General features: G+C 34.1%; 1 protein-coding gene across 1 annotated transcript in view; it reads left to right on the top strand.

Annotated features, from left to right (window-relative positions):
• Positions 1–12,037, top strand: part of NPAT (nuclear protein, coactivator of histone transcription) — a 51,939-nt gene that overhangs the window by 26,301 nt on the left and 13,601 nt on the right. The window contains exons 3-11 of the mRNA XM_008535503.2: positions 868–928; positions 2,440–2,512; positions 3,442–3,482; positions 3,963–4,187; positions 5,552–5,633; positions 6,618–6,705; positions 7,246–7,337; positions 7,418–7,505; positions 11,675–11,771. Coding sequence (XP_008533725.2) covers positions 868–928; positions 2,440–2,512; positions 3,442–3,482; positions 3,963–4,187; positions 5,552–5,633; positions 6,618–6,705; positions 7,246–7,337; positions 7,418–7,505; positions 11,675–11,771 — 847 coding nt within the window. The remainder of the gene's footprint in view (positions 1–867; positions 929–2,439; positions 2,513–3,441; positions 3,483–3,962; positions 4,188–5,551; positions 5,634–6,617; positions 6,706–7,245; positions 7,338–7,417; positions 7,506–11,674; positions 11,772–12,037) is intronic.

Genomic DNA, 12,037 nt, shown 5'->3' with positions numbered 1-12,037 from the left:
TGCTTAGCTACTAGAAATATGACCACATTAGTATTAAGCAAATTCCCTAATTTTTCAGGCTTCAATTAAGACAGAAGAACAAATTAGGAATCTACTGTGAAACTTCAGGAGGAGAAAGGGAACTAATCACCTACTATCTGTTAGACATTGTCCCAGACAGGTTACACGTAATCTCACTCTTCACAACAAAAGATTCTATGAATTAAGAATTAATATGTTCCTTTTTTTATGTATGAAAGTAAGCCTTAGGGAATTTAGGTGTTCTGTTACACATGTATTAACGTTGAACTTGACACTAGAACTATCTGCTATAAAAATCCTTGATCTTCCCTTTTATGTTGTATGACTCAAATTTGATGTAATAAAAGCCTGCCTTTGAGTAGTAGTAGAAATAGGGTAGGGGGCATGAGGTTATGAGATGATAGAAGTGAAAATACAAAGGTACTGACCCTTAGGAAGGGTATGTCTTAACACTAAGTTTTTTTGCTTTATTCTTAACAGGTTCACACGGCTTTCAGGATAGAAAGGACAGATTAGGAGTGGGTCCTTATTGTTTTTAAATAGTTGTATGACTGGATCCTACCTCCCAGCTGAAAACTGCTTTTCTGCCTTTGAACTGTCTTAACTAAAGAAACATAGTCACAATGTCTTATTCAAACAGACAGGGTTCTTTACCTTAGAAGATTTGATGCCACCCCTAACTTGGGTAACTGTTAGGTTTTTGATGACCTGCTCTTTACCCTTTCTTCATCAGCTACTCTGCAATCCAGATCTTCTGTTAACTTTTTTATGTGGTGAAATGTTTCATGCTGGGAAATTATTGTAGTATAATACAGTGTTGGTAATCCTTGATCTTTTTCTTTTCAGTCTTTATTTGGAAATAACTTGACAACAATTTTGAATGAATATGTAGCTATGAAAGCAAAAGGTAAGAATTTAGGTTTGGGAATTTTTTCTGTTAGTTTTATACAGGATTTATCTAATTATTTTAATTAAAAATAATTTTTAAAGGATATTAATGCCTCTTAAAAACCATAAGAAAACTTGTTTCAGTTTTGATGAGATAAGTTTTATTGGGAAATGTCTAATTAAATAGTTTGTGTTTATATTCTGAGATAAATAATTGAAAATCTGAATATTAGCATATATAACAAAATAATTTTTTTTAAAGATATACAAATCCTAACTCTGGGTATCTACCCTGGTTAACAGGCCTTGCTATGTGTTAATAAAATTTCAAACTAATATTTTAATTTTAAGTTCTTTGTAGTCTAAATCTGGACACAGGAGCCAGTCATAAAATTCTGGCTTATATTTATCAGAATACTAAATAATACTTTTTAAAATTAACGTTCTAGGGGAAAGTTAGAATTGTTTATTTTATTCCCTAATATTGATTATTTCACCATTAACAGAAGATTAGCAGTAAAGAATCAATTAGCATAAAATGATAACATTAAAAAATAGAAATAAACTTATCATTTATTGAGTACTCTTTGTATGCAGCATTATGCTAGGTGCTTTCATGTTTTATCTCAGTCTTTAAAATAATCCAGTGAGAGGTGTTGATTGTTTAGATCCATTTTTAAGTATCAGAAAACTGAGGATTAGAGAAGCCAGATAACTTTTCCAAGAGCACAAAACTAGAAACTGTAGAAAGTAATTCCTGGAAGTTCAGGGCCTGAATTTCATTTCTAACTCTTCAAGAAGGTTACTTGATCTTTCTGCCAGTTTTCCTTTCCCAAAGTATCTTAGAGTGTAAATGACATTAAACAATATACAACAATTTCAGCACAGAGGTTTGTATCCCACTTTTATGTTGAGTAGCTTTCTCTGGTTTGAGTTTTTAATAAGTATTTGGTAAAGATTTTAAATATCTTATGAATTTCCCATCATTATGGCTTTAGAGTACATCCTTAAAGAGACTAATTAGTCCTTGGGAATTTTACCTGTAGTTGTAAGTGTAGTAACTGGTGAACCCTTTTTAAGAGGTTCCTGAGCAGTCACAGTGATTTGGGTGTGACTACATGGGATGTAGAAAACTAATTTCCAACCTCAATGGAGTTTGCATAATCTTTACGATAATTATTTGTTATAAATCAAATTATTTTAATTTACTTCCAAATGTCACATGATGTCACATAGAACAAATATTTAAAATAGTCTGTCTGTTTTTAATTCAAAGAAGTGATCTAAAAAAGCTTCAGAGATTTCACAAATGTCCATTTCCATTCATATTACATCTGATAACTCAGTGACTTGAGAAAAGGAAGCAACCTCATAGCTTTGTAGGTCATTTTACAAAACAGACATTTCTGTGTTCCCAACATAATGTCAACAGCTGAGAGAAATGTTTCTTTTCCTTACTGATTTTCTATCCAAATTAAATGAATTTTCTCCAACTGGGTTTATTAAGAAACTTTTCCTCTTATGATTTAGAAACATCAAATGATGTCCCAGCAATTATGTCATCGCTGTGGAAGAAGTTAGACCATACGCTTTCTCAGATCAGGTAATAAAAAACATAAGTTTATCAGAATATGCATAATTTTGTAATGCAGACACATGTAAGAATCACTTCAGGTTTAAATCTTCTTATGATCCACACAGTGCATTATATAACACTCGAGAAAAATTTTAAGTCTTTTGTTTCTTAAAAGCAATCAGCCTGGGGCCAGCCTGGTGGCGCAGCGGTTAAGTTTGCACATTCCGCTTCGGTGGCCTGGGGTTCGCGGGTCCGGATCCCGGGTGCGGACCTATGCACCGCTTGGCAGCCATGCTGTGGTAGGCATCCCACGTATAAAGTAGAGGAAGATGGGCATGGATGTTAGCTGAGGACCAGTCTCCCTCAGCAAAAAGAGGGAGGATTGGCAGCAGTTAGCTCAGGGCTAATCTTCCTCAAAAAAAAAGAGGAGGATTGACAGTGAATGCTAATCTTCCTCAAAAAAACAAAGCAAAACAAAACAAAATCAGCCTAAAATAATCCTCATGTTAAAGAGACACATTCTGGGGTGGCAAATTTTGTTCCTCTTCAGTACACTCTATGGTGTTTGTACAAGGAGCAAATCGCCTGATGTATTTCTCAACGTGTGTCCCCATGGTTAAGCAACACATGACTGTATATACCATTCTGAAATATATTAAGTTCCTAGAGTCAAGTCAAATTGTATTCTCAGTGGGATATCAAGGCTCTGTAATGCATATTGCATTGGATAGAAACTTGATTAAAATTATGTGTGTGTGTGCTTACATGCCAGTATTTTTTTTCCTAAAGCAAATAAGATTTGGTTACTCCCCAAAAAATGTGCTTGTCTTTTTTGTCTGAGAGAGATGTGATGCCTTTTAACTCATAATTTACTTCAGGACTGACTATAACTAAAGCAGAGTATATCTTAGCAACAGAAGTTTTTTAATGTCTGACTTCTTTGTTTTATTTGTTAGGAGCATGCAAAGTTCCCCAGGGTTTGCTGCCAATCAGAGAGGTTGGTGTTCAACTTTAAACTATAAATAATGTTCAGAGTTAACTCAAACTCAAACCAACTGTCAGATGAACATTTTAATTAATAATACATGTGTCTAAGTATATATTTTGTTTATACTACTGCTTTTCTAAGTACAGTTATTTTAGGAAACAACATTTTTATTTGTTGTAAAAATATGCATTTTAAGTACTCCCTGTTTATCTCTTTGGCTCTCATGTGTTCCCGTCTTTTAGTTCTCATTCCATAAGTTTGTTTCCTAACTTGTGGAGGTGTTACAATATGAATTAGAAGATTTGAGCATAATCGTTATAGCTTGTTTCCTATGAAATTATTGCATAAACTTAGTTGATATTTTCAAGGGCTGTTTTTCAGTATGTAGGTCTAGCATGTTAAATAGCAGGCCATGTATCATGCAGACTTCTTAAAATTCCTGAACTACTCTGACATTGAGTTAAGTTTTTAAATGCTCATGTTTTTCAGCCCGAACAAGAAGTGGAATTGCAGAAATCAAACGGCAGAGAAGACTTGCATCTCAAGCAGCTCCCGTCAGTTCAGAGTTGCTGACGTTACCGTATCTTTCGGGACAATTTACTACTTCTCCTTTGACAGCTACACAAGTTACGCGGCCAACTGGCCAAATTTCAACTCCTTTGAGGTCAAATTTTGTAGTGGTCAACCATTCACAGTCACAAGACTCTGTGACCAGTAAGTTTAAATTTTGCTCTTAAATTTTGTTTTTAATCAAATTGTATACACAAGGTGATATACTAATATCTTTATACTCATAAAATTATAGTAAGAAAAAAATGAGAGGCTAGAAATGGAAAAGACTTTAGGTAAATTTACCATGAAATAAACATATTATTAAATCTGTGAGATATTTTAATCTAGGATTCTTCTCATTTCTATTCTAACTGAAGTCCAGCCTTGAACACTTCTAATTCTCAATTTTCTACATTAGTAGAAAGACCTTGTTGTATTTGATTTTTTTTTTTCTTTTTGGTGGGGAAGGTTGGCCCTGAGCTACCATCTGTGCCAATATTCCTCTATTTTTGGTATGTTGGATGCTACCACAGCATGGCTTGATGAGTCCTGTGGAGATCTGGCCCAGGATCCAAACCCACGAACTCCGGGCTGCCAAAGCAGAGCATGCAAACTTAACCATTACGCCACCAGGCTGGCCTCAGTATTTGGTTTTAAAAGAAATACACATTGTATTTCACCACCTCTTTGTCTTTGTTCGTGCTAGTCAGTCTTCTTGGAATAAGGAATATTTTCCAGTTCACTTTTTTTTTTTTTTGAGTTAATGATAGGTTACAATCTTGTGAAATTTCATTTGTACATTAATGTTTGTCATTCATGTTGTAGGTGCACCACTTCACCCTTTGTGCCCATCCCCCACCCCACCTTTCCCCTGGTATCCACTAAACTGTTCTTAGTCCACATTTTTAAATTCCTCATATGACAGTTCACTTCTTTTTCTGCATGTTGAAAATCCTTCATGTTCCTGGCTGAATCTTAGAGCTAGGATAAACTTAGAGATCATCTGGTACATCTTGCTTGTTACTTGAAACTATGGAAACACGTGATATTAAGGGGCAGAAAGCTAGTTAATAACAGAGTTGGGATTAGAATTGAGACGCCAGCTCTCTCAGTTCCTAGCCTGTCTTCTTTCTCTTCTGTGCAGCTGAAATTTATTGCCTTCTGTTACATTCTCACTTGTTTCTATCTTTTCTCCAACTTCTTTTACACCTCTGGGTAAAAACACTTAGTTTATATACACTATAGTGTACACTTAGTTTATACTTCTTACCATTCTTCCATTCTGCCATGTTACTTTTTGTTGAGATTATACTGTACTTTATATTTTATTGTAAAACTTTAAGTCACAGGGACTGTATTTTATTCATCTTAGTGTCTTCCATACTGCCTTTCACATAGTAGGCACCCAGTGTATGCTAACTGAATTTAATACAAAATAATAATCATTTCATAATGCGACTTATTCCATTAAGTTTAGAGAACTATTCAATTTCCTTGACTTACTGGTTTGTTTTCTTGAAATACAGCTGCAGAGGCTTTAAGTATCATTCCTGGTCCTCAGGAAAAGAAAACTCAAGCCAGTTTAATGTCTCCTGGTAGACGCAAAAGGTAAATGCTTTTTAAAGGAACGAGTTTATAGTAACTTTTAGGAAAAAAGAGAGAATTACACCAGGATATTTACATTGTGAATAAAATAGCAAGATTGGATTAAGGTCTGGGGACTATTTACTGTTACATTATATCCATTCCAAAACACATTTTTTCTCCCACATTCTAACTTCTCTAAAATCAGGTTGCATCTTGTAATCAATGGCAAATCACCATTTCATTGGAAATGTGTTTTTTCTGTTTGGGTGCAGAATGGTATATCTTAAAGTTGATGTTATCTCAGATTTTTTGCAATAACTGTTTTTTAAATGAATATAAATAATACTGGCATATGTTAAGGTCTACAAACACATATTTAAAGTCCTAAATCAATTGATAGAAATCTTTTCAGGGATAGTCTCTGAGAAAAGTTCTTTTTGTCCTTACTTATCCCATGTGTCTTTGTTCAAAGGATATTTCAGAAAAGCGAGAGATCAGTTTAAAATGTTTTTCCTGATTTTACAACTGCCACACCATGAGTATTTTTGTTGGAATTTTTACTGTTGGTTGTTTCTCATTCAAGGCTGACCTCAGCCTCCTTTATGGCAAGCTTTCTCACTTAGCCACATAAAATAGAAAAACAACTATAACAATTTATAGCATTTATAGGAAACTTGACATTTTTGTAATGTCTTTACATATACTTTATTTCATTCAGTTCTTTTAGAAACTGAATAATGCAGTTGGTCTTATCCCATTATGAAATGAGTCAGGACCAAAGCTTACTTCGCTACAGACCACATAGGCCAAAAGTGGTAACCTCAAATTTGTTTCTTCTTAATTCAAATCTAATAATGCTTTCCTACTCTGCTGCCCTTTGTTCCTACCACAAATAGGGAAAATATCTTTTCTACCATGATCTTAAGATTTATGTCTGTATATGTAATTATCATTGAATCTGTTATTCATACTAGTTAAAAGACAAGCTTTTAAAATGTGTTTCAGTGAATCTCAAAGGAAAAGTATCACTTTGTCTGGGCCTCATTCAACAATACGGAATTTCCAGGATCCAAATGCATTTGCAGTAGAAAAAGTAAGTGACCTTCCCAAACTTTGCAAGTTGAGATATTCATGAGTTCTAAAACATTGATATATTCACAAATGTGTGTCTATATTATATATGTGTGAGTATTTCTGTAAGACTGTGCAATGGAATTGCCTTAGGATATAGAGAATAGCAAAAATGTTTAACAGTAGGAGACAGTCCATTCAGAATAGATAACATGTGCAGATGTCCATGTTTAGGTATATTTAGGAAACTAAATAATACACTGTTTTTGTTGGATTATACAATATAATAGGACACTTTACTGGAGTCCATATTAAAAACCTTGTATGAAAAGCCAAAGAGTTTGGAACTGTATTCTGTAATCAGTGAAGAAAAAGTTGGTGAAGGGTCTTTGAAAACACTTATAAATTGTAAAGTGTAGTTTTCAGGTGTTCATGTAGAAGGAGCTACCGTAACTTCTGAGTTTCCACCTAGATTTATTAAAACTGTCCAGCTTCCATTAATTGGTTCTTTTTTAATAATACTCTATCTTATCCTTTTACTAATATTGACTTTCTTTTCCAGCAAATGGTTATTGAAAATGCACGGGAAAAAATTTTAAGCAACAAATCTCTTCAAGAAAAGCTTGCAGAAAACATTAATAAATTTTTGACTAGGTAAGCTATGTGTGTTTAAAATGCCTAATTGTTTCTGCCTAATGAGAACTGTGCTAGAAAAATTTTTTTCTGTGTTACAGTGACAACAATATTGCTCAAGTACCTAAGCAAACAGATAGCAACCCTACTGAACCAGAGACTTCAATTGATGAACTCCTGGGACTTCAGGTATGGGTAAGGGTGGGTATATGAGTAGTGCATGTACTCATAGTTAAAACTGATGGCATTTTGGTTTTATTTCAAAACTACTGCCGACAGATTAGATGTATAAAAGATTTAAAATAATAATTTAAGATGTAGAATTCTTTCAATATCCAAATGTAATCTGTTCCTGAAAATGTGTTAGATACTGAATTTTCAAATAATCAGTCAAAATTACTTTAGTTTTTTCCAGTTTTACTGAGAAGAGATTGACATATATCACTGTATACTTTAAAGCGTACAGCATGATGGTTTGATTTACATATATTAAAATTGCATTGGTTAAATGGTAAAAGTAATGACATTCCTAACCCATCTAATAACTCTAACCAACTCTTCCAGATGTCAGTAAAACACTTTCCTATGTCCTTGCAACAATCAGTTACGGATTTCTAAGTATTTAATACTTGAAGATTCATTCATGCGTATATTTGTGTGCAGTAAGCAACAATACTGTACAGTGTGTATATAATAAATTACATTTCTTCTACACTGCTACAAACTGTATAAAAACGTAAAGAAACAATGAAATAATATGTTAAAGATATATAATGAATCCAAGTGATATTCAACAAAAGAAAATGAACAGGACACTTTTAAGAAGTTACTAACCGAATGAATAAGTGTGTGAGATTTACTGCTAAGAGAAGAAAGATAGGATTTATAGTCACTGTTGCTATTCAGGGATAGTGAAGATGAAAGAGGGTGAGCTGGTAAAGGAAAAATTTAACAATGTGTGTTTTAAGATTAGTCCATGTGCAAATATGCTTTTTGAAAAGCAGCTGAGATTGTGACTGTCACACATTCTTTCACCTGGGTTCTCAAACAATGTAATCGTTTTTGTTGCCATGCCCACATTATAATGAATTCATTACAACAGGTTTTCTTTCAGATGATGAATTCTGGGTAAAACTACTGATTTTTCCCCCTTTAAAAAGTATGCCTTCAGAATACTTTTTAAAAAAAATATTTGATATGTTTTCCCATAGTGAAATTCAGTAAGTTTAACAAAATATGACAAGGTTTTTCAGGCAACCTTTAAATTATCTACTAGTCCTTCTTTAAAATGCCTCTCCTATATTAATGTTTAACAAATACCTATCCCCTGTTCTAAATTTTTATAGTCTCCAACTGCTTGCTTGTATTTTCTTCACAAACATATCAGGTACTTATCCTAACCAAGACAATCTGTTAGATACTGTGAAGATTATAAGAAAGTGAAGACACAACCTTCTGCCCTTGGTTGTTCATAATATTGGGGAACATTAAAAATTCTGATTTAAATAACTTTTTAAAAGAACAGCAAGACATAATGCCTGACTGAGTAGTATTTGCATCAGCTTCACTGAGTGACTAGCCAGTAATACACATAGGTAAGGTAGGAGTTTTTAATATATTTGCAGATCTTTGTAACCTTGGGGTAGGCAAGATTTCTTAGGATATACAAATCACTAACTGTAATTTTAAAAAGAAATAGGATTCCTTATATTTTAAAATGTCTGCTTATTAAAATCATCATTAAAGAAAACTAAAAGGCAAAACACCAACTTGGAGAAAATATTCATAATACATATATCTGGCAAAGAATTTGTATCCAGAGTATATAAAGAGCTCCTGCAAATCAGTAATAAAAAGATAAATCACCCATTTAAAAAAATGGGTGAAATCAATGGAACAGTCAAAAGAAGATATAGGAATGGCCAATAAGCCCATGAAACAATACTCAACATTATTTGTTATTTGGGAAATGAAAGTTAAGAATACGAGATGCCATTTCACATTCAATAGAATGGCTAAAATTAAAAAAATCTGACAACAGTTAATGTTGGTGAGGATGTGAAATAGCTAGAACTCTGAAAAATTGCTACTGGAGGATGTGAAATAGTAAGGCCAATTTCAAAAACTGACAGTTTATTACAAAGTTATGTATACACCTACCTTATAACCTAGCAGTTACTAGGTTTTTACCTAAAAGAAATAAATATGTTCACATATGTGTACAAAAACACTTACATAAGAATGTTCATAGCAGCTTTATTCATAGTAGACGAGCACTGAAAACAAACCAAATGTCCATCAACAAAAAGGAATAAACAAATTTTGACATAGTCGTAAAATAGAATACTACTGAACAATAAAAAAGGATGACCTACTAATATACATAGCAACATAGATACAAGTATGTTGCTCAGAGAAGTGAGGCACACAGACTGAGAAAGACAAACACCAGATGATTTCACTCGTGAAATATAAACAAACCCAGGGACAAAGAAAACAGTTCAGTGGTTACCAGAGGAAGGGGGTAGGGAGTGGGCACAGGGGTTGAAGGGGAGCACTTATGTGGTGACAGTTAAGAAATAATGTACAACTGAAGTCTCACATTGATGTAAACTATTATGAACTCAATTTAAAAAAAAGTGAGGCACAAAAGAATGCATATTGTATAATTCTATTAACATAAAGATCTAAAACAGGCAACACTAATTTATGCTGCTAGAAATCAGAAGTTGTTGCCTGAATGAGGGTAAGGGAAGTGATTTCCCAGGAGGAGGAATTCTCTAGAAAGGAGAATGGTGTGTGTGTGTGTGTGTTTGTGTATGAATTTCTTGGGTGATGGAAATGTCCTACAGTTTGATTTTGATTGGGGTGGTGGTTACACAATCCTGGATGCCTGGATAAAGATTTTCATTGTATTATTATTTACTATAACTGAAAACTAGAAAAAATTCAGACATCCAATGGTGGGAATTGGTTAAATTGTGGCATATTTATGCAAAGAAAAATATCTGTTACAAAGAGGCTCCTTTCTTTTAGAAAGATAGTGGATTAAACATTTAGTTTTGTACCCTACTACTAAAAAGACAGTATAGGGAATTTTCAAAAAGCATAACCCCACAAGGTCAAAAAAGAGAAGAGGACAGGACAGAAAAAAATTGGGAAGTTGAAATGGACAAGTAGTACCTGCCTTAGCAGTAGTACTGCCAGTAAAGGTAAAGCTCAGGTAAAAGCTACTTTACAACACAGAAATCCCAAGAGGCTGGGCACCAGTACTTCTGAAAGTAAGTGTAAAGATAGGGCTACAAACAGGATGATTAGGTGCAAAATTTAGGAAGTAGTTAAACTCCAGTATCTTCTCCCCATTCCACACTGCCCTCCAGAAACACTGTTGTCAGTCATAAACTCTCCCAGCAGGAAATCTAACTCACTGAAAAGAAAAAAAACTAAAACTACAGATGGTTCTGTAGGATTATTCTACAGCTTAGGTTTTAGTTGACAAGCTCTCTCCATTTGCGCAGAGTTCGCAGGTAGCTTTTGGCATGCTACTTTTAAATATGAGCAGATAAGCAAGGGTTGTCCAACATTTGAAGAAAGCATTTAATGTGAAGAGACCAAAGTAGACAGATAAAAGGGGTGAGATAGATTTCTATTGGAGGATCTAGAAAGCAGTGTACCATAAACTAATGTGAAGAAAGCCAATTAAGGAACATTATGAAACCAAACTCAAAGAAAAAGAGATCAGATCTGTGGTTACCAGAGGTGGGTGGTAGTGAGAGAATTGGATGAAGGGGGTCAAAAGGTACAAACTTCCAGTTATAGGATAAATATATACTGGGGATGTAATGTGGAAAACAACAAACATAGTTAACACTGCTGTATGGTATATTTGAAAGTGAAGAGTAGATTCTAAGTTCTCACGAGGAAGAAAACATTTTTTTCTTTTCCTTTTTTTGTGTCTATATGAGATAATGTTAACTACACTTACTCTGGTAATCATTTCACAATGTATATAGGTCACGTCATTATACTGGAAAACTTATACAGTGCTGTATGTCAAGTACAAAAAACAGCATGGTTTTATTTTGTATTTATATACATACATACAGTTCCTATGTTCATTTTATTTTAATGTTTGGGAATGTATTCACCAAAGTAATTAACTCTAGGAAGTAGAATTAGGGAGCACTTTGTATTTTCTTAGTCTGTTTTAATTTGCTTTAAAGGAGCATAGTGTTAGAAGAGGTTTTCTTGGAGGGGAATACTTCTGCATAAAAAGTCAAAAATATAAGATGTTCTCTAATTATTTTGGTGGTCTTGAACCATATTAATTCAATTAGGATCACTCTTTCTTTTTGCAGAGTGAAATCCACATGTCTGAAGAAGCTATACAGGATATATTGGAACAGACAGAATCAGATCCAGCATTTCAGGCACTCTTTGATCTCTTTGACTATGGTAAGTAGACCATTTCTTCTAGGTAATTAGAAGAGAAAAGTTTCTACAATTTCTCTGGCAACTTAACCAGGGTGAAGCAACATTCTACAGAGCTCTTGATAAAAGTTCCTGTTTTCATTAAAGCAAACATTATATGGGGGGCTGGCCCCATGGCCAAGTGGTTAAGTTCGCGCGCTCCGCTGCAGGAGGCCCAGTGTTTCGTTGGTTCGAGTCCTTGGCGCGGACATGGCACTGCTCATCAAGCCACACTGAGGTGGCATCCCACA

Source organism: Equus przewalskii, chromosome 6 (assembly GCF_037783145.1).
Source record: "Equus przewalskii isolate Varuska chromosome 6, EquPr2, whole genome shotgun sequence".
NCBI classification, from domain to species: Eukaryota; Metazoa; Chordata; class Mammalia; order Perissodactyla; family Equidae; genus Equus; species Equus przewalskii.
The sequence above is the reverse complement of the archived record's forward strand: the minus strand, read 5'-3'. Positions and strand labels throughout refer to the sequence as shown.